Genomic DNA, 27,524 nt, shown 5'->3' with positions numbered 1-27,524 from the left:
TGATTATATAGGGCCTCACTCATTAATGAACACAAAGTGAACACAGTTTGTTTTTGTTTTTTCGTTTTTTTAAATGAACAGAAATTGCATGCAGGGACGCCTGTATTAAACAAGAAGAGGATCTCGAGAAACGTTTCTAATTGAATATGGGTGTAAGTACGCTCTGCCTATACGCACATTTGCCGTATTCAGACAGACAGAATACACCACAGGATACGCACAATGCATATGTATATATAAAGTCACATCAGAACGCACAGAAATAAAATACAATTATTAAATACATTAACACCTGTTAATAATAAAATCATTAAGTAAAAAACATTAAAAATAGTGTGTTTTTTTCAACATGAAATATATTTGTCAGGATGTTAGTAATGCCTACTGTACATAAAATGCATTATTACAGTTGCTCTTGATAGCAAACACATGTTTTAGCTTGCATATGCGTCTGTCATCTCCATCACTCAGCACCTACACCTGACATGCAGCTGGTGCAAGTGATATGGCTAAAAATCACGTACCTGAGAGATGCCCAGATCTTGAATCTGACGGATGTGGTGCGCTCGACCGTGGCACACCCCTTACTGTATATAGCATTGCCTACGTGTATATGCTCCGTTCCTTCCCCTTCCGTCCCTGAAATCTTAGGTTGGCGGAAGTGTTGTTCGAAAATTAACAGGTTGCAATTCACTGGCATATAGTCTGTTTCTGAGCATGCACAGAGCAATTTTTTACACAAAATGCGGTACGTATCAGCATTTAGTTTCCTTAATGAATCAAGCCCATAATGTGTGTGGAATTATTTCTACCCAAATCCTGACAACAGTTGTCTAGCCATTTGTAGCGTTTGGAAAGCCACAGTCAATAGAGGTAGGGACCTTAACCATCTAGGAACCTCATCCATGTTACGCCATTTGAAGCATGTTCATGGCACGCTATTGGGAAAATCAGAAATTTATGCTAAAAAAATACTAGCAAGCAGTCCAGGATAAGCTAGGTCCCTTCTCTCAATTAGATCCCGACACCTGCAATCTACACCCACAACACCTTTCTGATCAATATCCTCAGTAGTGATCGAAGTTAGTCATGCAACCAAGTTGCTAAAGCTAGATGACTCCTCCAATATCCTGGATTCCTCAGAAGAATTCTTGAGCGTTAGTTCCACTGCTGCTGCTGCTGGGGGTGGATCTTCAACCCAGAAGCAGACCAAGAAGACTACTAGTAGTTTACAACAATTGACTGTTAAACAATCCTTTGCAAGAGGAAGCAAGTATGAAAGCTGTCACCCAGTCGCAAAGCGGATCACAGACGCCATGGTGACTATGCTAGTATTAGATCTGCGTCCAATATCCACTATTATTGCAGCTGGTTTTAGACAGTTACTTGAGGTCTTGTGTCCCCATTACCAAATTCCATCACAACACCATTTTACTAGAAAAGTTATTCCTCACCTCTACCAGAAGGTTCGTAAAAATTTAATTATTGGACTAGAAAACGCCATTGTACACTTAACCACAGATATGTGGACAAGCGGAAGTGGGCAAACTAAAGATTATTTGACTGTGACAGCCCACCGTCACAGCTTGAGAAACTGAAAAGGGAGATTAAACGAAGCAATTATGCTAAGTATGTCGGATTTGTAGATCAAGTACTTTATTCGTTTCACCAGGATCCAAGAGCTATGTCTTCTCTTTGTTTCCAACTGACCCAGATTTGCAGAGTTGCAAGGAGCTCCTGGTGAGCAAGATGACAGCTCAAGTGTTACGTGACAGGACGGCATCTCCTCCTTCAGTTTCTCAGTCAATTGCTGCTAGGAGAAAACTTAGCTTTCTCAAGAGACCCAAGGATGATGCAGAGGACTCAGCACAACATTTTGACATCTGGTTTGGTCTGAAAGAATTGACCAAAAAACGTGACACCTCTGTCGTAACTCCATTTGATCCTACTATCAACATCCAAAGCGTGGTGGAGGATTATTTTAACAACAGCATAGAAATAGACACTTCAGATAGTCCCTTTACATACTGGGAGGATGAAAAGGGAATTTGGAGACGCATGTACCAATTCGCTTTGCACTGCCTAAGGTGCCCACAATCCAGTGTGTACTCGGAAAGAATTTTCAGCACAGCCGGGAACCTTGTCAGTGATCGGCGTAGAAGGCTACTTCCTCAAAATGTGGAAAAGATGATGTTCATAAACATGAACTACAATTTCCAAGAGTAAGGCCTTTCCCGCCAATTACATCAAAATACAGAGACTTCTGTAATGGTGGATTCCAGCGGTGATGAATTCATATTGCGTGAGGATGATGTACACACTGATGAGGGTGAGGATGAGGCTGAGGATGATAACAACAACATCTTGCCACAGTAGAGTTCATTAACAGCACTGTTACCTTATGTGCCTTAAGTCCATTGTTATTATTATTCATTTTTATTTATAGGGCACCACAAGGTGTCCGTAGCGCCGTACAGTGACAAACAATATCACAGTACAAGGTGAGAGCACAGTACAATTAACAATAAGCACAGTAACTCAGGAAGCTCAAAGCACAGCTAGAGAGAGAGGCAGGAATGGTGAGTGAGAGGGAGAATCCGCATATGCTGATAGCCTGAGCCCAAGAGGGACGGCGAGAGGGGTCGAAGGGCTGAAAGTCCTTGAGGAGGAGGGCTGAGTAGCTGGAGAGCAGAGTTAAAAGTGGTGGAAACAGGAGGAGAGATGGCCCTGCTCAAAGGAGTGTATAATCTAAATTGAGGGGTAAAGAGAGAGAGAGAGACACAAAGGTGTTAGTTTGTTTTGTGGTGACCAAACAAACCAAGCACATCAGCCACAAATGTGGCACTCCTTGTCGCTGAAGTGCGTGGTCTGTTAAAGTGTGCATGTCCTTTTTAAGATCCAACATAAGGGTGGGTGGGAGAGCCCATGGACAATTCCATTTTGCACCACTTTTCCTTTCAGCTATCACTGTGTGCCAATGTTTCCTAGATGTGCTATGAACTGCCATGTGTTTGTGTTGTTATTCTTTCATTTAGTGCTCGCTGCAATGTATTAGCTGTAGAATTACCACAGTTATCCAAGGAACGGGTGAAGCGATCAAATAAACCATAACTGATTTCATGAGCCATTCTCAGTTTCACTGTACTGGCTGTGTGCTCAGGGTGACGGCAATCTCCTCGTCTTCATCTTCCAAAGCTTAGTCTGCCAGGCCGGTGACACACCCATTTGTTTTCTGAGGTCTCTTAGCTGTTCTTTAAACTGGACATATTTATCGTCCTGCCTCAGGTCATCCTCTGTATTATTCTTGTGAAGTGCAGTGTATCTTTCGTGTACAAGCTCTCTTAAATCCGGGATCTCATCCGGTGGGTCACGTTTTAACTTAAGTACGATCTCCTCAGCTGTATCTATATATTGGTTCAATGCACTATATTCCAACATGACAGATTCCATGCTGTCCACATGTTCCATGTGACAGTCTGTCTGAAGCAGATCTAATGCCACTCCAGTTGTAATATCCATTCCTGTGTCTACATAAGTTTGGCAGTTCTTCAGGGATGAGAGGGAGGTATCTACAGAGGAGAAGGAGATTAAAGATGCAGCACGAGCAGACATGGTTAAATAATGTAGAGTTCATTGACAGCACTGTTAGACTTAAGGCAGCTAAGCTATTGGTTGCTTGTTTTGTGGGAGCCCAAACAAACCAAGCATTTGAGCCACAAAAGTGGCACTGCTTGTCACTGGAGTGCTTGATTTGTTAAACTGTACATGTACTTTTCAATATCTTACAAAAGGGAGGGTGGGAGGGAGGCCCAATGAGAATTCCATCTTTCACCACTTTTCTTTTCTGCCACTGCTGTGTGGCAATGTTTCCTAGATGTACTATGAACTGCCGTGTGTTTGTGTCGTTACTTTTTCACTTAGCATCCAGCCAGCTCGCTGCAGTCTTTGTCCGAGAGTGGATGAAAATAATATTGTGACCTGTGAGGTGGTCAAAATTGACTGGAAATGACTGGAAATTAGTGTAATTGAGGTTAAAAATAATGTAGGAACAAAAAAAAGAACAAAATTATGTGATTTTAGCATATTTTACCTATTTTTTTAAAATATACAGATCCAAATCAAAGCCAAAACACACAAGGGCAATTTTGCCAAAACAAAAACCAAAACACAAAGTTAACCCAGATCCAAAACCAAAACACGGGGGTCAGTGAACATCTCTAACAGGGACCGATATTAAATGCACAAATTGCCTAACACTCTACTTCCTATTCACTTCTCTACCTGTTCCACTTCCCTACTTAACTAAATCAATGTCAAACAAATTTCTACATTTCACCTTCATGACTGGAACCATTACACAGGTTTTATAGTGCTCACCCACATTCATTAGTAATTTACTTATGAATTGAGCGTAAACAAACTCTGTGGCCCTGTTTCAGTGGTATCTCACATCAGTTTGAGTTAATGTATGTTTTGAGTGGACTGAACATTAACAAATTATCTTTTAATGAGTCATATACAATCAGGGTATTTTATATCTTACCTCCCAGTATGGCTGATCATGGAACAAATGCCATTCTTTGGGGGGCCTCAATAATTTACATTTCAACAGAAAACCTGTTTGAGAAGAATGCAAGGTTAATGTGTGCTATTGTTACCATAGTCTGCTAATAAAACAATCATATGGCTGAATATGGCTAATGACTAGCATACTATACATACCCCAATGCTGGTGGCTAGTATACAAAGCAAGTACCAATTCTTGTAGATATAATGCATGGATACCCCAATTATTGTGCATATTACAGGGTTTCCCAAACCCAGTCCTCAGGGCTCCCCAACAGTGCAGGTTTTCCGGATCACATGTGACATAATTAGGACCACCTGTGGATCTGTTACAATGTGTCAGTCAGTAATGAATACACCTGTGCTCCAGCAAGGAGATATGGAAAACCTAACTGTTAGGGAGCCCTGATGACTGGGTTTGGGAAACCCTGGCATATTATATAATACAGGAAGCTGTAAATTGAACTCTGAGTGGTTGCCAGATTCCAGTATAGCTTTGGCTCAGTGTAAGGAGCTGTCTAGTAGATGTTAATTACAGCTCACAGGTAATTTTCCTAGAAATGAGTGGGTAAGCAATGGAGTTAAAAAAAAAAAAGTGCTTTGGATTTCTCAAGATGGTTGGGCTCTGAGGAAATTGAAATTCTTGTGCCTAGAGCTGGCATTTGGGAGTGCAAAGGGTGTTTTTATTAGTGAATTTACCATGCAAGACCCACCGGCGATGATAAAGGACCTTGAAATCGAGAACACATGTTGAGTTATGTAAAAAGACTAAAGATAACATTCACAAATGTATGTAAAAGATGTAGGAGCTTATCAGAATTGAGGACATCTGAAATGCAGTTTTAGTTGTGAAGCAACATATTTTCATACATTAAACACATTGAAAAGCACTTCAGCCAGCTGCTACATAGAAAACAGTATTACAATGTCAAATATCTCAATTTATATCTATGTATGGGAGCTTTTCTATGTATAACTGACAATGTTATTAATAGCTTCTTTATGAAAAGCAATGAGTGTTTTGGTTCAGTAGCCCCTTATTATGTGTGTGATGAAAGTTTTCATATCAATACATTTCAATTGTCTTTACTTGTAAATTTTAAAGGAGAGTTTTGGATAATGGAGCTCCACATTACCTCTCAAAATGATGGACCCCCTTTTTTACAGATCCCCAGTTAGTGGTTAGACCTTAAATAATATTTTAGATGCTTTACCTGCCACCTCCCTAGACTCACAACGTATGTAGAGGGCAGAGGCCATACACCCAAAACACTGCATTCCAGCTTTAGAACATTTATACTCCGTGCTGGTCAGCCTTCTTTTTAATATTAACATTCAGGATTATCCAAAATAGAAAAATAACTGCCTGCATTAACATATTTACAAATGAAACATTATCTCATCCCTGACTGAAAACAACCTTATCTAATGCTACCCAAACACAGTGGGATATTGACCAATTGGCCTGGTGTATACTAACATTCTGCACATCCCTAGGAGCGATAACTGCAACAAACAACAAATTAATACTTAGGATTGGTCAAAAAAGGGAACAATCAATCACTTCGATTTTGTATCCAGGTCGGTTATGGGTCACATTAGTATCAAATTCTCCCTGCATGGTGACATGTGTAACCATGTGTAAGCTGTCACAAGATTTCATGACAATTCTAGCCGATAGGACACACGGGAATAGCAGGTATCTTAAATTACCCCTTTAGACCACAAACACTTATACTTAAATTATGGAGACAAGGAAAATTATTGTGCTAGGAATTCTATCTCTGAAGACATCTATATACTTTTGTGTAACTCAATCAATGTATCATTTGTTTATTAAGAATTTGTAATGCATTTAGATATTTTCACTGCTGTAAATTGTACTAACCTGTCAGAAGTCCACCAACTAGACTCAGTGTCAATGTTAGAACAACGCATCCAAAAACAACAACTGCTTGGTATTTCAGTCTACGCAAAACATGAAAGAAAAGATCCACATTTACTATTGTAGCTGTGACTGTGACCAATCATACAAGAGTGAGAACTTCGATTTACAGATTAGATAGCACCATTGCTGCTTATTGTCATCTATATATAAATCTTTATAATATATGGTGGGATATCTACATAGTGACAAACACATAACACATTGGTACAAATGTTATGGAGGTGCCTACTTCTTAGAACCGATACTTACATTTCAATGCTTCTGTAATCTGCCACAAGGATTATGATTGAATAGGCTATGCCACCGAGAAGACCTGGCAACCCAAAAGTATAATGAACTCCACATGTGTCATGCACAAGTGTAATTACATTCAAAGTGCCCTGCAAAATAGTATCATGTATTTTAGTTACAATGCGTTTCTTTCAGTAGCTGTGAGAAGGTTTTGGATTCAGAGTAAGTAAATTCACTATTTGGCATTAATATATGAAAGGATATGTGTTAATGAATAAAATACCTGAAATAAATAAACAATAGTCATCATTATAGTTATAGTTGTCCGTCCTACTCTCAGGTTTCTATTTGAGGAGGGAGGTACTTCTCTATCGGAGCTAGCACAGTGAGTAACAGGCTGTAGACTGGTGCTATAGTATTATGCAGTGTAGATTGGAGGATTCATACAACGGGTTAGTGCCAGTGATGTCACAGAATCTTAACACCTGAAATGTGTGGGTCCTGATGCTAAATCTTATCCTGGGGCTCCCTATGCCCCTTCATGCAGCAAACTTGCTCCTGTCACCCCCACACCCCGTAAGAAACAGAAACAATAACACAAATAGTGTCATCAAGACCCACCCGGCGTGGCCGGATGATGCAAGTCTTTACAAGTAGGATAGGCTGGATCTGGCAGGGAGGCCTCCTCTCTCAGGAGTCCATGTGATCTCCAGGATGTTCCAGGAGAGTAGACAAGAACGACTATATGTCTGTGTATACTGTCATTTTCTGATCACTCTAACAGGCAGCAGTGGAGTGAGATGTGAATGACAGGATCTCATCTGATGATCCTGTCCCTCGACTCTTGAGATAGACTGCTGGATCAACCCATATGTGGCCACAATCACCTTACTCTTCATATCTCTTCTTCGCATCTTTCCTGCTAAATGTATATTTTTCAAAACATTATTCAGTGTCTACAAAGAATGCCATCATATGGTCCCTTAAGGGGCCATTAAGGGCACAGTAATGGCAGCAGTACTTCTGGTACTATTTCAGTGCTTTAAACATATTTATTTTACCTTCATACACCATATAGGAAAATTTTTACATTTTGTGACAACATGTATTAAAGAGCGATACATCATTTACCCAGGCACAATCTAGCTGAGCTGGAAACTATCCATATTAGTTAAAATAATTATATTTAAACAAGAGCAACTGTATTTTGGGACAATATATGCAGCAAGTATACAAACCTTTCAACTTAGTGTCTACTTGTTTTTCCCATAGACTGGGGAACCGATTCACATTTTCTCCATAAGCATGCAAGTCATGGACACAACTATTTGATTGTTTTGTGCAATCATGGTCCTTTAAAGCAGGACTACCACCTACTGGTTGGGTTGACTAACATAAATATAGCAGAAGTCAACAGTGTTCTGACCTTGTCTAAATAATGTAAGCCATCTGATACACTATCATAGAAATGATCCCAAGTGAGTTACTTGCCTTTTATTTATAATACACAACCCTCAGCTGATTAAAGCCCCATTGTAAAAAATGGCTTTGCAAGGGCAAATTAAAAATGTGAGACCTCAGTTTCATTAAAAATATGTGAAGTGTAAAAAGAAAAAGTAACAGAGAGTGCCCCCTCCTCTGCAACAATGATATGTGAAACAGTGGCAATGTAATTAATCATACATAAATTAGAGGACAATTTAGATGGGAATAGAATGCCCACATGTGAGTTGAGTTGTAACTCTTTTTACTTATGCTCTCAGTTCCGCAATGATTTTTTGTTCTTAATAATAATGGTTTTGTTTTCAGTCTACTAATGATGTTAAACTTGTGTATATGATGTACCTACCATTGTAAAATTTTAAGGAAATAATAGATAAATAAATAACACAATAAAAGATAGATGAAAAATAAGACATATACCTTTATATTACCATATGCAGATTTGTAACATTATAATTATGTTTTATAAAAAATTGATTATGTATAGTTAAGGGAAATAAAATTTTCCTGGTCTCACTGAAACATCATCTTGTTAAGGAATAAAGCAATTTTCTGATCATCTCTTTCAAAACAAAAAACAAACACATTATTTTATATACGGGCATATATTTCCCAAAGTGGTATATATTCGATTGCCACTCAACATTAAGGGATCTATTTAATTAACTGCGATAGTTCAAAAATCCAGATAAAACAGCTGTTTTTGCCAGATAATTCTATCGCAGGACTTCACTTAATTTATGAAGGGGTTAACACAGGAGATTTCTCCTGCATTAACCTACTTTGGATTGTTACTGCAGTCCTCTATGGGGACTGTGATGTTGCGAATTCATTTCTGCATGGCATTACATTACCTGTTCCTATGGGGTCCAGCGGAGCCGGAAAGGCTTTGCTTGGTCCCCTCCAGGTCAGGTCACTATGCGAGTGCACGGACATTAGCCGCGCATATGTATTTCTCTTCTACAATTTATCGGCAACATTAGGCTGCCGTTGAAGAGTAAAGTTACTTCGGTGTATAGGGCAGTCTTCGCTGGGCCTTCGATAGCAGCCCTGGCATAGTAAATAGCAGCAGTACTGCATTATGTATCACTGGGTTTGTAGTGATAGATAATGATTGGTACCGCTGTGCAATAATAAATAGACCCCTGAAACTAAAAATGTTTCTATCCTCCCAAGGTTGGGGTTTACTCACTTTTTTTTTTAACATCAACATTTGTTTGTAAGCAAAATTTAAGTTTGTTATGTTAGACCCAACCAATGCATTAGCATATTTACATGGCTTGACTGACCTTTATTCAATCAGAGCATTAGAACAGTTATGGGTTAAACCACCCTGTACCTAGTCAGAGCCCATTATGCGACCGGCCCTGGGGGTAGATGCCCCCCTGCCCCCTAGCCCAGCCTGCCCTTGGTGCTCATGCATCCAATGTGCCTATGTTATTTCTTTTATATGGGTCTTAGAGTCAGTGTATTAGTCTTCAATTTAGTGTTCAATAGCTCCAAAGAATTGAACTTATTACAGTTTATGTTGAGAGAGTTTATGTTGAACAATATTATTAACATATGCGCTAATGTACGCAGGATCAACAGAGACATTACCTGCCCGTATGCAAAACCAAATGTGGAAATTAATCCAGCCAGTAGTCCTAGTGTCAAAGCAATCCATGGATTCAGAAGCATGTAAGCTGTAAATCCAACTGAAACACCCCCAGCCAGCACAGCATTACGGGCATGTATCTGAAAAGGAAGCACAGAATTACATAGAAAATTTGGATAGTGTCCGTTTTAGGCCTCATCATAATTAATCCGCAAAATCACGTCAGTTTTAACGCTGATAATTGAGTCTGACACCTGTCATGAAATGTAAATGGAACAAAAGAGATGACAAGAAAACTCTATCATATTGTAGTACATCTACAAATAGATATGTACTGTAAAAAAATAATGTGCTCACTGTTTGCAAATACTGGGTTTAGTACTATAGACTAAAAACAGAAATTATTCATTTGAAAGTGAAATGCTGAATTGAAGGTTCCCTTCAATTGGATATACTAGGTGTTTTCAGAGCTGCAAGCTCTTATATTAGGAAAAGATCAGATCAGTCATTGTCAGGTGTCGTCACAAAGATTTTCCGCTGAAACATTACACTGACAACCTACTAAGGTAGTTATTTAGTGTCAAAATCTAAACTCATGTAATAGTCTTAGCAACTGCTGTATTTCCCCTGCGTACCATTTGTTTATCACTCACAGTTTCTTTTGTGCCTTCTCTGATTAACTTTCTTAATACTTTATAGAGTTTAGGGTGTTACAGAAATGCCTTAGATGTGCTGTGAACCTCTGATTAAAGGGTTTTCCCACTTTATTTTCCCATAGGAAAGACTCCAACAAAGTAGTACTATAGAGAAGGGAGATGATTTAATAAGCTTCTTAAATAAAGTGCAAAAAACCTTGCAATAATGAAAAAGACAGACGAACTTGCCGTGCGTGTTGTATATTGTTCTTTCTATCCAAAATGGCTGAGAATGTCATTAGTTTGCTTATACCCTTTGACACAGTAAAGAAAGTCTACTCAATACGGCCAAACAAGTGTTTGTTTTTTATTGAATTTGCTAGAAAGTGAACTAAGAGCAAATGTGTGTATTTTTTCTAAGCGCCACCAAGAAATACTTTGTGGTTCTTGCTTTGGCATCAATCCACCTTTCCAAAACCGCAAAAAGGACCATTCTACACATATGTTTTCATAATAAAATCTGCACTTGACAATAATTGCACTTGCGTGTGTCTTGGGTGACAAGCATAACGGACCTGATTCATTAAGGAAAGGTAAGCAAGTAAGGAAAACCATGTTACATTGGAGGGGGCGGTAAATTTAAAATGTGATGGCAGATTTATATTTGGGGTAGGACATGTCCTAGATCAACTTTAAATTCCAGTGTACAAATAAGCTATCAAGTATTTGTGTGCTACATGAAAAAAGTCAGTATTTTTTTTATGTGCAAAATAATAAACTAATTTGCACCCCTTGCACTGCAAGATGGTTTTGTCCAGAAAACTTGAGTAGGAAAACTTACTCATTTTTTTGTTTAACTTTCCTTAATGAATCAGGCTCAACATGTGAAGGTATTATATGGGTAGTGCGGCAAGAAATACCATTTTGAAAACTAGACAACCTACTGCATCAAATACCTCCATCTCTGAACTTCTGGATGCTTTCTGTAGTGTAGGGGGCTAATATCTGGTGATCACCAGGCAATAACTAGTAAGGGGGGAAATCATTTGAAAGAGGTAACTACACTTTTTCAAATGAGGTGCATCCATAGTTTATTGGAGCCCGGATGGAGGAGATCTGGGCATTACAGCTCCCTTATCCTATCCATGGACTACTTAATGCTTTTTGTAGTGTAGGGTGTTATTGTATAATGATCACGTGTGATCAACAAACAATAACTACTAGGGGGACACATTGTTTGAAAGAGGGGACTAACCACGTCTCTAAGTATGGATATATCGAGCACTTTTTTTAACTATCCCATGCTTTTGAGATTTAGTTCAGTGTGTTGTGGCTGAATGCCACTTGCTTAGTGACATCATCATGCATACATTATCATTAGTCGAGTATTTTCCACATGTCCACTGACAAGAAACAGTAGTGGGGGACGTATAAGCATTATTTGTTTTCTATTTAAATTAATAAAATTTTATTGAAAGTTTTACATCTTTTCTTATACTAACATTTACAAAACTAAGTTAAACCCTCAAAAGGGTGGCAACAGTGTCATGAAGATCAACAAAAAACAGAATAATGACAGAAAACATTAGCAATCAGAAATGCAGTACATAATCAAAGAGAAAACCGGAACAGTCAAAGTATAATTAACCAGTGGCCACTGAGAGTGGCTTCTGGTCAGCAATGGCACTTCACCAAGTAGCAAACATATATAGCATAGCTCTTACGTCAGCCAACAGGGAAGGATCTGGCAACTCGGGTGTCGTTGGGAAGTATTATACAAATATTGGCTGGTGCCTGCCCAGGATATATTACCTAGAGGGGGTCCACCTCCCTCGACACCTCCACTACATGAGGAGAGGTCCTCCACCTATATCATATTTTCTCATACTTGTCAACCAAGTGAGCATTATTTTTACATCATAAGTGCTAAGGATGAGTGGGACTCATTCTGAGCACTTTAGGTGTATATGTGGAGGACGTGTCCCATTTGTCCTTGGTATTAAAGGCTTAATATATACGTAGGTGTAAGCATTAAATGACATACATCTATAGCCAGAGCATGCATGTGCTCTGGTGGTGTTTCTCTGATTCCCAACTGTAAAAATGCATTTTATGTACAGTAGACATTATTAACATCACTTTTTGCAAGTCGCCGATATTCGATGACTTTACAGAGGAAATTTAAAGTAGCAATAGCTATAAAGGCAAAACATGCTATTAAGGGGGCAATGTGAGGACCAGGCGGGTGTCTATTATCCAGCCCTTCATAAAACACATTAAACACCCGCTGGGTCCTCGCATTGCACCCTTAATAGCATAAATGTAACAGTTGCGCTTCCAAGTGATGTGAATCTCACTGACGCTATGTTATAATGCAGGAATTGTTCACAGTCACTTTTTTAGCAAGTCGGAATTGAGTGCAGGTCTGAAAAACACCATTCGGAATTTTATTGCCGATGTAAGTGCTGTCGGGATTATCGTGGTCGCAAACATGACTACCATCGCTTAACTTCCCTCAGTTACCGCACTACCACCGTTTACACAGTTCACACAATACAACAACTCTTTGACCAACATAGTTGTGTGACTGGATCATACAGCCCACTAAGCACTTTATACTTTTGAAATCTGGCTGGACCATTATGCAATAAGCTTGCGAGCAGGGCCCTCTTACCTCTCTGTCTGTCTGTATTACCCAGTATTATTTTATTACTGTGTTTGTTCCCAATTGTATGGAAATTGCTGGCGCTATATAAATAAATGTAAATGATTAATAGCAGTTTCTTTGATCAAAATGAGAGACTTTTCAAACTGTTTAGTTATTCAGTACTGGTTGTCATTGGGGAACCTTAACTCCATTCCTAGATAAATGATCTGGACACATAACTGTCCGCAGTCCAATGGTATTATTTCTGTCTTCCAGGAATGCTTGAACAGTTTGAAAGCTCACCCAGGCTGATCAGAGTAATGGTCATTGTGATCATACAAGAAAATTGTCATTTAAAATAAGATTTCTTTCTGTCTGTGACTGCTTATATTATTTTTTTTATGCAACATGTATTGTCTGCAGCTTTACTATTTTAACACCCTTGTATTATCTCCCAGCACTTGCAGCAAACTGATTGTATACAATGTATCAAGGTGATTTCCTCTGAAACATGTTTTATGTACACATGTGTATATTAAGCTGATCTAGTTTGAAGAATTTTTAATATAACTATTATCAAATACGTTACTAATGAGTCCTATGTGAAATCTTTTACTATTTTGCAAAGTCTAAGTACCTAACCTTGAAGCATGTCAATATAAGAAAATACTACTTACCATTTTAAATTTCCCCTTCTGGTTGAGGAGAGCTGATGCAGAAAACACAGTAACAGTGCTAGCAGCCAGTGCAAAATAAGTGTTGTAAATGGCGTTTCTTAACTGTTTATGATCACTCAGCAATACAGAGTTATATGAAGGCCAAAATGTCCACATGAATAGTGTTCCTGAAGATTAAATAACACAGTATTATGCAACAAAATGTTAGTGTGAATTCAGTCCATAAAGTTTGTGTAACATAGTTATTTTACTGTTTAAATTTTAACGGTGATTTTCATCTCAAATTTACAACCTGGCCCATGCATCCACATAGGGCCTGGACTGTGACCTCAGTATGGATTGCATTTTATTAGCATTAGTCTTGTCATTGATAAAATGTTCAGTATCAAAGAGAAACTTTCACGTTATGAAATTGTGATATCCGTAAACTTCTGGGCACTAGAACCCTGTGGAACAGGACTGTGTTACAGCGTGATACAGGAGAAACAAAAGGACATAGGGAAAACCCAAGCTGTGAGGCTGCTGAAAAGTTCCCAGGTTTTTGAGACAGAAACTTTTGAGAGGAGGAGCCTCAAAGAGTGAGTGACTGCTGAGGAGAAATTGTGAAAAGTTTTACTGGATGCTGTTGTGAGGAAAAGTGAGGCCAGTGTTGCTGCTGTGAGTCTGACTACTACATAGAGCTGAGGTGTGTTGCCAGCCAGAACACTGTAGGTGCAAAGACCTGAAGACAAGAGCTGACACAAGTAAGTCAGATTGGAGCTGAAAACTACCTATCTACACAACAGGAAACAGGACTGTGTATTCAAACTGACTGTGTTTTCGCACTCACTTACTCTACATTTTAGGAGCCGGAAGCTAGGTTTACATTGACATTTGCTTAAAATGTGGGGTACATTACCCAATCTCCCAGTAAATACCTGAAGTATGACCCCAGTTATTACTGAATTACAAACTGAATCACTACTGACTACTCTGAAGTAGCCCCTGGAGTGGGGAGCATCCTTTAACCCATCATAACCTGAATATGGTAACACACTGCATTGTGTTATACCTGAGACAGTAATGACTGTTTTTGATCACTATACAGAAGTTACTGTCATTATAATTATTCGCAGGGGCACTCAACCAAAACCGAGTCTCATAATTGCAAGTGCCTCCTGCCCGGTTCTAATGTGTACACTTACAAAAGTCTGGCCAGTGAAGACATTTATGCAAATAAGCTTTGTTGAGGATGTACTTCTTTAAGGAGGATTCATTGACTGTGATATAATTTGCATGCAATGTATTGTTTAAAATGAATGTTCTTTATTGTATTAGAGACTAGAACTGTATTATTGTATTTTAGACAGTTTATGTGACCTAACATAATCCAGGGTTAGAGTATTATGGTTGCAGCTCAGAATGCTGTTGAGTCTCTGGCCACGTCAAAAAGTACTCAGAGTACTGTGAAGCATAGTTGTAACCAAACTGTTTACATTATAGAAGTATTGACATGAGAATTTTGTTATTGTCATTTGTCACGAACACGCTCCCAGCTACCGTGACTTTGGGGTGTTTGCTGTATGAGGTCACATGATTCCAGCCCGCAGTCTCTCTTTACCTATCTCACAAGTTATAGACCAACTGAATCGCCCCAAACAGCGCTCACATCCGGACACACTTCAGGTTTGCCACCACCTATTGAATACTGGCAATAGGACCCCAATATACTGTCCCACACTGGCACACAAGGCTTCTAGCTATCCACAGACTAGCAAAACCCACACCAGCAAGCAAAGGGTTAACTCCTCACACCTCCAGACTGTTACAAGCACGCACAGCTTGTTAATCAAATGTATCAACAAATCAGACACTGGCATTCAAAGGGTTAACTTGGACAAACTATATTCTTCTTAACAGGCTAATGGAATCGTTAGAGTATCAAGGACGCAGCATATTAAATTATAGATTTAATATACAAAAGTACAGGGCATTCAGATATAAAAAATAATGAATAAACAATTAGTAGATTGAGATAACATACACAAGCAAAACAGTTTAAAATAAAAGGGGTTACATTCAGAGTGTCACTTACAAGAATTGCATATTCTGTGTCATGGAAAATTGGCAAGGAAGATGTGACCTAACGTTTCTGTGGAGCGTCACACAGACCCAATTTCGTTATTAATAAATCCTCCATGAATTTGTCCATCTTTTGATGCCAATCATGATGGGATTATGACAAGGTGACATACCTTTTCCAAAGATATTTGATAACTGTTCTGCTCCTTGGTATGGAGTGGCACCCGGATTTCCCAAAATATGAACTATGAAGACATTTTCCTTTGAAGCCCATATTTCTATATACCTGTACATGCTTTCAAATGTGGCCTTTGTCTTTAAGATTTTCACCTAGACATATGGCTCTCTCATTTACATTTAGTGTTTTTTTGTGTTTACACTACCTATTGAAAAGAATTCAATTAGGAAGTGGAATACATAATCAAAAACATCGGATGTCTGTGATCTGCATATCATAAGCAGGTCTCCTCACAAAATGGTTTGCTCAACCTAATTACCTCCTACTGGGCTAATTGTTTTCTATTTAAAAACATTTGGTCAACCATTTATTTGAGTTAAAAATCAGGTTCATTTATGTATCAATGCAATATTATATTTGGGCCCTGACATTCAATATTCTATTTCATCATATCAGATTTATGCTCTCATCCTGACATCTTTGTTATTCTGGAAGTAAGGCCCGGTGGTGTTGCTCATAGCAACAGCCAAGTTAAATGCACTATAAAGTACAGTAACTGACACCTCTATTAGCTCTGGCCTGTGAAGAACTTATTCAGATTGTACTTGTTAATAATTCTATGTCCAGACAGTCTTCGTGACGTATTGTTCCTGCATAATAATTTTGACGTCACTTCATTCATTTGGTATCCTATCTGTATTGGGGACTCGGGAGTTCTCTGTCCCACTTCCGTGCCTGACCGAAAAAAGCGCATCCAGGGAGTAAATGCTTTCAACCGTGTTTTTTGCAAGTCGCCCAATATCAGTGACTTTGCAGGGAAAATTTAAAACAGCAATGGCTTTCAAGGTAAAAGTTTGCCTTGAAGATTATTTTGGGGTATTCTCTGGTTTGAAAATCAATTGGGATAAGTCCAGTGTGTTCCCAGTGGGTTGGAAATGTCCAATTACTCCACTAAAAGATCTCCAACTGAGGTGGACACCAAAATTTAAGTACCTGGGATTGTGGATCACTAACACCCCCTCAGAATTTATGGAACTAAATTTACAGCCTCAGGTTGAATATCTTAAATCAAAAATACATGTGTGGAGGAAGCTCCCTCTTTCTGTGTCTGGCAGGATAAACTTAATTAAGATGGTGGTGCAGCCAAGGTTTTTATATATACTTCAGCAATCACCTATATATATCCCACCCTCTTTCTTTCGCAGTGTTGACCGTTATTTGACCTCTCTGGTCTGGGGAGGGGGGAGTGCTAAGGTTAAGCTCAGCTCGTTGTGCAGGTCCAGGGCCAGTGGTGGTCTTGCGTTTCCAAATTTAAAATTGTACTATATTGCTTCTCAACTGACCCACCTCAAGGCATGGATTTCCGATCCGGGTTACCAGGATCTACACTGGATATTAGTTCATCAATTCAATGCCAATCATACGCCCTTGCAGGCACTGTTGTCCGGGAGGCTCGGCCCACAGGCTTCTCCGCTCCTGATTCAGGCAATTAAGATTTGGGCAGTCAGTAATAAAATGGTGGGATTCACAGATATAGATCCATGTACTCCTATTTGGGGGGCGAGGAGATTGAGGGAGTTGGACACAGTGGTGGGGTCCAGGCGGTGGTCCCGGTATGGTGTGGTGGCTGTAGGTCAACTGTATGAAGTAAATGTTCTTAAATCTTTTGAACAGTTGTCCAGGGAATTTTCTGTGCCTAGAACAATGTTCTTTTCCTACCTCCAACTGAGACATGCCATGTACACACAATTCAAAGGGGAGCCACCAGTGGTTGCCATAGCCCCACTGAGAAAGCAGTTACAGGCTTTGAGCAACAGGGGTCTGATTTCATGTATGTACTCCTGTCTTTTGTATGAATCCACTGTAAATGACTTGAATGACCTGAGAAATCAATGGGAAATAGATATTGGTCCCTTAACAGACAAAGAATGGGGGATGGTCATGGATAGCACTAGTGGCTACACAGCATCATTAAAATTCCAGCAAATACAGGTGTTCATTCTGCATAGGGCCTACTTGACTCCTATTAGGCTGGCTAAGTTCCGCCCTGATAGCACTTCTAAATGTCCAAAATGTAGTTCGGAAAATGGCAATTTCTGGCATCTCATTTGGGAATGTCCCTGTATACAAAACTTCTGGCGAAGAGTCATACGATGTGTTCAAAAAACGGGAATTGAAGTCCCACTTAGGTCATCGGCCACTTGTTTATTTGGGCTCCGTCTGAAGGGAAAGGTCAACAAGCTGACAAAAATTTATATTTCCCAGTTGTTTATGGTGGCTAAGGTTAGCATAGCCCGCTTATGGTTAGCCTCGACGAGCCCCACAATTAAGAGTTGGAAAATCCTGGTAAATGCCACTATAGGGCATGAAAGATTTGTTTACACGAGCAGGCAGGCATTGCCAAAGTTTGAGAATATATGGTACAGGTGGGTGGAGTCTCCATTTTATTTTGTATCCTCTAGTCATGATGTCCCGAATACATGAGGGTCTGGTTCCCCTGGATTACATAATAACAACAATAAAGTTGATAACAAAAAGCAGAGCCCCGCCTCTGCAGAGTACGTATGCAAGAGTATTTACGATGTATATTCCTAATTAAGTATTGTACAAATCTTATCATTATGCGATACTGGTGTCTTACAATTTAACCAATATTTTATATTCAATATTGACATATTTGCGACTGTATTTTCTTTCTTCTGTATTTGTTTATTTTTTGTTTTGTTGTTGGTATGTATGTACCTTGAAAATTTCCAATAAAAAATACTGGATTTAAAAAAAAAAAAAAGTTTGCCTTGAAAGCCACTGTCGTTTTAAATTTCCCAGCAAAGTCGCCAAATTACGGTGATTTGCAAAAACTGCTGGTTAATACATTTACACCGAGGAATGATCCTCTCAACTACCGCCTCTGGGGGTGTTACATTATCTTGTGGGACATCCATGTAGTGATGTATCACATCCACGCCACACTGGTTCTAAATGTGAGCAGCAGGGACAAAATACTAGTGAAGCCAGATGCAACAAAATTGGGAGCATAAGGGACAGACAATTAAAAAAGTTATAATGGGAAGTAGTGAGTCTGAGAAAGACAATGGGAACAGGGAGTGTAAGAATTACATTGGACTCAAGCACAGACAATGGTAGCAATGAGAAGAGCAATGTATGCAGACACAACAATGATGGCAAAGATGAGGGGAGCAGACAAAGGGATAGACAAAAGGAAGGCAGACAAAAGATACAAACAACGGGAGAACACAACAGGGGCAAACAAGTGGTACAGAAAAAGAATTGGGGAAGGAAATACAGTAAAAAAGAGAATAGATAAAATTACAAGTATTAAAATGTGAAAGTTCATTTATAATTGAGGTATATATACACTAAGGCAGCATGGAAGAAACAGCTAAAGGCATAGTTATTGTGTATTTTATGTGTGTACATTATTCATTTATTGGTTGTTATTATTAAAGGGCAAGGGCTTAAGGCATTTGTCAGGCAGCAAATATTGGAGGGGGGGGGGTAGCAATACTTGGCAATCCATTTAAACAATTTTCTTGCTGCAGAAGTCTAAATTGCTGTAATTTACATTATTGGCAAGTCTATTGATGCTTAACCAAAACAATATTAGACAATATTTGTCTTTTAAAGTGCACACAACTCATGTACAAATGTATATGATAGTTTGTACAAGGGACAAGAGGGTGCTACACTGGGTAAATCTCTGGTGAAAAGATAATGCCACCAAAAGGTTAACATGTTGTAATTGGAGGAGTTCATTGAGTTAATATAAAGTCATATTTACGAACATTTCTGGGAATAAGAACTTAATGGTGGTGGGGCCATTGAAGCTTGTTCAGCATTTTATGAAACAGCCAAGCAGTTAGAGTACAGAGCAGAGCATTAGAACATTACCAGCATTATTTTAACTTTGGGTGGTCTTCTTTCAGAGTGAGTCTGGGTGTCACAGTCAGACATTATTTACACATTGGTTATATAAAATACACGAAATGCTTGTTGCATTATCAGTAATGAGTACAGTAAAGTACAGTAAATTGGATATTTTATTTTTATTGTTATTTATGTTGTAGATCATATATTTAATATATAACTTTTTGTTCTATACATTTTAAACAGCTTTTAAAAGACACACAAATACATAAAATGCTTAAAATGAGCAATAGAAGGTGAGATTTATTAAAGTGCAGTTCAGAAAAACTTGATGTTTTTGGTGAATTCATTTGGAAACAGATTTACTAATGGTCATATCTTATATAAACTAGTATTTTTTTTGTTTTAACATCAATATTTTATTACATTTTTAACTAAGTTAAGGGATGCAAAAAGTAATAAAAGAGTGCTTAAATGATGCATAAGAAAAGAGGAAGGGTACATAGTGAGAGTGAACACAATTTCAAAGTCAAATCGGCTACGACAATTGCATTACTACAGGCAACAATGCCCAAAACATTTTATGGACATAAAAAAGACTTATAGAGGTCTAGTTTTGTGATGATTGTGGTGCTTCTGACTGATTGAGGTGGTGCAGAGTTATCAGGTTTTTAGGTTGAGATTGAGGGGATCCTTCACCAACCCTGACATATTCATGGCAACTGAACCATTTCATTACAGGTGAGGAGCCCGCAGTGGAATATGCCACACCTAGTGTTTCCATCTCAAAGGTGTCTTGCACCTTTGAAATTATTTTATTTATTGTTGGTGGTATCAAATTCTTCCAGTATTGAACAATTGCTGTTGGCTATTAGAATGTGACCATTAACTTAGCTATCACATTATAGGACTTGCGGGGGGTAGTGCAGAAGAAGTGCTAATTCAGGTAGGGAGATATTGGCTTATTAGTTACTTTACTTGCCATGATGAAAACTTCCCTCCAGAGGTTTTGAATTGCAGGGCAGTTTCAAAATATATGGACAATGTCCCCCATCACATTATAATTGTGCCAGCAAATCCTAGCGTGAGGGGTCACATTTTATGGAGCTTTCTGGTGGTTAAATAAAGCCTATTGATCAATTGTATCAGCATTTCCATGTGGCTGAGGCACTTGTACATGCGGTAAGCATTCATAAATATGGATTCCCACTCAACTAAAGAAAATTCTTTATGTAGGTCTGATTTCTATTTCAGTTTATTTCTGAAGGTCACTCAGAATTATAACCTTGTACCAGAAGGTGAAGCCCGCTTTACCATCTCCCTTGTTCAGTCTCGTTAAGAGCAGACTAGGGGGTCGGTTTAAAGAGAAGTGTTGTTTACGTAAGGATGTTATCCAGTGTCTAATTTAAAGGTATTTATACAAATTGTGGGAAGATAGGTGAAATTTATCTCTAAGCTGCACAAAGGATAGAAGTCCCTCTGTGTTAAATAAATCGGCTAAAGCAACAATACCCCTGGCGTGCCAGGAGGAAAGGCTGAGGTCGGGGAATAGACTTGCTTTAAGGGAGATGGTTGGACAGAGAGATGGTTGTTTCAGTAACTCTATCCCAAACTACCAATGAATCCTTAGTTAAGGTGGGTAATCTGTCATTAGTTGGTCTTTAGGATTTAGGAATCCACAGTAGATCTGCAATGATGATGTATGGATTATGAGCGCTCTCCAGATCTACCCAAGGTTTCTGATAGGATGACAGGGACCAGTCTCTAAGCTGTGATTTTAGGCATGTATCTTGGTATTTGGCATGGTTTGCTAGCACAAGGCCAGTTAACTTTTTGTTAAGAGTCTTTCACTTATAGAGCATACATGGAGGCTTGTTTTTCCAGATGCATGAACTCATACTTTTGTGGCGTTTGTCTAAAAATTTCTTTGGGACAAGGAAGTGTAGTGTACGGGAGAGGTACATCATCCTCGGGAGTAATATCATCTTGAAAGCTGCTATTCTACCTAACTTGAAATCTCATAACACATCCATGATTTAGTAAGATTAGTTAGTTGAAGACTTCAGGGTGAAAATTTTATGTCAAGTATTTCATTAAATTTAAGAGTAATTTGTATGCTTTAATAGGATAGAGAGGATATCTTCCAAAAATCATTAAACTTGTTTCTAGGGCATTTTAATTCATGTTTAGGAACAGGATAGCAAAATGTTGAAGTATTTAATCTATAGAAAGAAGCATTACATTATTGCTCTAACAACTCATGCAGGGACAGTAGCAATATCTCCGGGTCAATGATGAAAAGCAATTCATCATAAGCAAAAATAAGCAGAATTTGTGCAAAGTATTTCTCACAGTGATAGCCTGAAAAGATTGAGAAAGTCTAATTTCTTCAGCCAATGGTTTTCTAACCAAGACAAAAAAGATAGGGGAGAGGGAACACCCCTGCCTAGTACCATTAGTGATCTCAAATCTATCTGCCAAATGTTTTTACTGAACACCCTAGCAGAAGGGGTATCATAAAGAGCAACCTGTCTCATAAAGGTTCAGTGTAGTCTGCTGAATGCCTTCTCTGCATTGAGAGGAAGCATCAACAGTTCCCCCTGGTCTTTTGTTAAATGTTCAATGATATGTATAACTCCTCGCATTATCTGACGGTTGGCGTCCAGACACAAACTCACCTCAAATTCGGTATAATGGGGTTAAGCCTATTTGCTATACACAATCCATAGAATATTTTTCCAATTTGGGAATAACTACAATTTGTGACCTGTGTTATATAATTGTTCAAGACCTGTGGAATGTAGTAAAAAATGTGTTTGTGTAGCTGTCAGGGCCAGGAGCTTTATCTATTGAATAATCATCTGAATCTCTCATTGTGACCAAGGGGCTTTGAGAGCTAATTTATTGTCTGAGCCAAGTACAGGCAGATTTAGATCCTTCAAACATTTGGCTATCACAGTCTCCTGAGGACGGGTGTGAAAATAACATGTGATTAAATTGCATGTTGTTTAACCTATCTTACCTGTTAGAATGTTTAAAAATATAAAATCCAATGTAATTAAAAAAAAACTCCCTTCCATTTTCTACAAGCCTAGACTACTCAACATCGGGCCGGGCCCTCTAGAGGAACTCAAACAATCGCCCCTCTCCCACCTAAAGAGTCCCGTCTCATTACTTACCAACTCTGCCCTACCCCCTGGTACCTCTGGCTGGTGGGTACCCGGGTGATAATAGCAGGACAGCCAATCAGAAGCTGTCCCTTATGGATAAGAAACTGCTCCTGATTGGCTGCCCAGCTATTAAGTAGACGAGCTTACTGGAGATTAACTAATTTTGCATTGGTGCTCCATGTTAGCAGTCAATTCTTTTATTATTTCACAATTCTTTATTTAATTTATTATGGGGCCAACACTTGTAGTGCAATTACTTTTAAGCACTGCAAGTCATAGTATACACAGGTACCCATGTGCATGCTGGTGCTTGTAGTTTTACAAGCTCCAGAGTCCAAGAACAGTCATGGGCTGTTGGAGCATACTGGCACTTGTAGTGTCTAAACTGCATGCACTGTATTTTAACATTATTATCCTGGTAACCACCAGCAAGGGGTACCAGGAGGGGCCAAGAACTACTCAGCATTGGGCCTCAAATCTCTAGGTGTAGGGGCCCAATTGTTTGTTTGGGCACCCCCTAGTCGCTCGGGCCCGATGCCGATTAGCATTGTACTCTTAAATAACGTAAGGGGTAAAACCAGATGTTTCACAAACAGTATTACCAGGTGGTTTAGCCTAAACTGCATGCAGTGTAGGGGCTTGCCAATAATCACACATCGGATGAGGGTTGGAGGTTTCACCTTCCAAACCTCAGAGTAGCAAATCCTGTGGATTGCGCTGAAAACCACACCTGGGGGTAAATGTATCAAGCTGAGAGTTTGCCGGCGGGTTTGAAAAGTGGAGATGTTGCCTATAGCAACCAATCAGATTCTAGCTGTCATTTTGTAGAATGCACTAAATAAATGATAGCTAGAATCTGTTTGGTTTTTCAAACCCGCCGGAAAACTCTCAGCTTGATACATTTACCCCCTGATGTGTGTCAATTTTCTATACTGTTACCAAACTGCCCTTTAGTAAATTCCACCCAAATGTCTTAACAGCTCAGTACCCTAGACATAGCATTTGCTTCTCTATTAGATAACTTAGAAATGTCCAATCTTGTATAAATGATTATTTAAAGAATGTAAACCATCTTTTAGATCGGAACAATATCTGCTCATTGGCCAAGAAAACCATTATTAATTATGCTTCATTGAAATCCTACTAGTACCAGTACAATGGTTAATCTAGCCAATAACAGTAAAATGGGGCTTTTCTAACTAGCGATTGAGGTCATTGGGCATTAATGCTTATTAAAAAAAGGTTTCAATTGTATTGCAGTGGCACCACATTAGTAAATTGCTTCCATTGATAAGGTTATCAATGAACAGCAAAGGTAAAGGAAAGTTAGGGAGAAGGAGTAGCTCAGCAGCGAAGGACACTGCTCACATTATAATAATACAAATAAATAATAATACTAATAAACTACCAATAAACTAGCTGGAGTCCCTGATTCAAATTCTGAACCAGCTTCCTCTGACATTGGACAAGATCCTACCAAAAACTGAAATTGTAGATTCAACTACGCTGGAAAACTGATCTCTAACAATTCTGTTTACTGCCCTGCAAAAAACTGCATGCTATTTATATAAAATAGCATGGAAATCAAATATGTACTGATTAAAACTAGTCATTTTAATTCAAATGCAATAGAAATTGCTCTTTTAATTTCCTGTTCAAAGTAAACAATAAAAAGGCAGAAAATACATAACAAAATAAATGGAGTAGTGTGAAATTGTTAGGGATTTAATACAATTATAATAAAAAATACACCAACACTCTTATCTCATCTCTACTTGTTGCCAGTCCTCTACTTATCAGCCTACCAACTTCATGTCAATCAACCTTATGCACATTGAAACCTATCTTCTCTTCGATCAGCCTTTGGGGACAGCCATGAGGAGCAAATGCTGTTTCTTCTATGATAACATTATGCTTAAGATTTTTAGTAGGACATCTTTTTACAACACCAGGGTAGTGCTTCATGGTGGTGTCTGTGAAGGGAGTGGATGTTTACTTATTAGGCTGGGATTAGCTGGCTGGACATGGGTGGTTTGGGGCATACCATGGAGAATCTAGCACGATGCAATAAGGCACCTGATGTGAACTCCTCTCTGTGAACTCTGGCAAGCAATAGGAGTTAGCAGAGGCAAGGCACTTTAATGCCTATTAGTGACCTGGTGCATATTACTAGAAATGTAGTTAAAGCAGATCTGGTTCTTTTTAGTGGTGTCTGCAGGCAGTGTCGGACTGGGACATGAAGGGCCCACCGGGGGAAATGCAGCGGTAGGGGCCCACTACAATGGGGTGTGGCCAACTGTAAGAGGGGTTGTGGTCAGTCATTAAAGGGGATGGGGTCAGGCCATGGAGGACAACGTATAGCACCTTAGTATGGTCCATAAAGAAAAAGAGGACATTTGCAGTGAGGAGCCGCGAAGGAAAAGACAGAAGAGAAGAAAGAAGTCAATAGGAAAGTAAGTGAAGGGGAGCAAATGCAGCATGGAGGGCACTGTGTGAAACAGGGGAGACAGGGAAAGGGGAGGGATGAATTGAATACAATCAATCATCATCAGCTATTTGTGTGCTGTCCATTCTTTGTGGTTAGTGTTCTCTCCCCTCATAGTGTACACAGAAAACAAATGCTATACTACAGTACTAGAGATCAACCATTCATCATATGAAAATCACAATATAAGGGTATAGACTAAAAATCATACTTGCCAACTCTCCCGCATTGTCCGGGAGACTCCCGCATTTTGCGAGAGTCTCCCGGACGAGTGTGGCAATCTCCCTGATAGGAAGGGGGAAAAATTTAGTTTAAACGCCGCGATTCACCCGGAATCGCGGCGTTTAGCCCCGCCCCCACTGTAAAATGACGCGATTTGCGTCATTCCGTCACGGGGGCGGGGCCAAAATGACGCGATTTCGCAGCCCCGCCCCCTGCACGCCCACGTCCCAGCCGGCATCTCCCGGAAGAAAAAAAAAAAATGTTGGCAAGTATGCTAAAAATTAATATATCCATGAAGCACTATGGAGACCACAAAATTATTAGCATAAAAATATATGCACATTTAAAATATTACATAAATCTAATTACACTCTAGACACTGGCAAATAAAAACAGGACTCTAAAAAATGATCTACCCACAAAATGTACACTCAATAATAATCCAATGCCACTACAAAGGACAAAAGCAAAACATTAATATTAAAGCATATAGCAGATGCAATCCTATAAGGACCTAACTGTCTGAATGTGTTTTATTCTGATTAAGATATGCTTCTATAGGGAATAGAGTCCCACAATTGATTGAAAACAAATAAACATGGTACATGATATAAACAGTGAATTTGGTTACTAGTTTATTAGGAATCCATTCATTGGTCAGCTGCAATAGGATCCTTTTATAGAGGCACTGAAGACGTATATTGCAATGAAGCCATTCTAATTTATCTCCCTCCCTCCGAGGTCACACAGTGGAGAGCTCTAGAGAAGTTTGCACGATTTATTACTTACTGATTACACGGACTCACACTGCAGTTAGGATGGCAACTTTATGACTACAGGACGCCTGCAACTACAACAGAAGGAGTAATCTGAGATCTGTGTCACTGTGAAGCATTTCTGCCTCTCTCTGTCTCAGGAGCAGGAAGTGTTCTCACGTGCTGGCTGTAGGCAGGGATTAGTTTGACAGTCTCCGTTTCATATGTAGACTGACCGCAACTCGGTAATTCTCTGCTCTGCCTCACCAACAAAGAGGGCGGGGTTATCAGGCAACAGGGCCTCCCGGGGGATACCCCGGCTCCCCGGCAGGCCAGTCCGACACTGTCTGCAGGGCATGGAAAGGGAGTGACATGTGGTGGAGCTATTTTATAATGAAAGGTGATAGAACATAATGGGAGATGATAGACAGAGGTTGTGGGTGAGTCCGCGCTTCCTTGCAAATGTGTATGCAGCCACTTGGAAGAACCTATGTGGTAATGAGGGGGAGTCCCCACCCTCCAAAGATAAATGTGATACAGAGGTAAACTAGGTTCTTGGGCGCATGGAGGTTATGTATAAGTGTGGTAGTGGTGTGAAGCAAAATTGGTTGTTAAAAATAAGTAGTTGATCTTTATTTATAATCATGAAAAGTTAGGTCATGATAAATACATGCACCAATTCTGGCCAGAACATGAATAAAAGTTTTAGAAAAAATAGAAAAGTGTGGCTGATTAACAGACAAGGGGGCATATTTAAGAAAGCACGGTAGTGCACTGTCGTGCACTTACCGTGGAAATCAGGTCCCGATGTGTCCTCCGCAAATTTATTAAAGGTGCATCGGATATCTGCTGCTTTGCACTCCTCTTCGTTTTTGCGAGCAGTCACCATTCAACAGTATGGTGACTGCTCTGGCCGCAATCTAACTAGTCTCGACAAAACATTTTTTTCGGAAACTTGTCTTGA

At 39.3% G+C, this 27,524-nt stretch overlaps 1 protein-coding gene across 2 annotated transcripts in view; it reads right to left on the bottom strand.

Annotated features, from left to right (window-relative positions):
- The window catches only part of LOC142138576 (blood group Rh(D) polypeptide-like), a 75,506-nt gene that overhangs the window by 3,077 nt on the left and 44,905 nt on the right, over positions 1-27,524 (bottom strand). For both annotated transcript variants that reach the window (XM_075195348.1, XM_075195349.1), the window contains 5 exons: positions 13,805-13,971; positions 9,848-9,985; positions 6,764-6,894; positions 6,455-6,534; positions 4,544-4,617 (listed from right to left, as the gene is read on the bottom strand). In XM_075195348.1, coding sequence (XP_075051449.1) covers positions 4,544-4,617; positions 6,455-6,534; positions 6,764-6,894; positions 9,848-9,985; positions 13,805-13,971 — 590 coding nt within the window. The remainder of the gene's footprint in view (positions 1-4,543; positions 4,618-6,454; positions 6,535-6,763; positions 6,895-9,847; positions 9,986-13,804; positions 13,972-27,524) is intronic.

The sequence above is a fragment of the Mixophyes fleayi genome, chromosome 2 (assembly GCF_038048845.1).
Source record: "Mixophyes fleayi isolate aMixFle1 chromosome 2, aMixFle1.hap1, whole genome shotgun sequence".
NCBI lineage: Eukaryota > Metazoa > Chordata > Amphibia > Anura > Limnodynastidae > Mixophyes > Mixophyes fleayi.
Note: the sequence above shows the minus strand (reverse complement) of the source record. Positions and strands in the feature narration are given on the sequence as shown.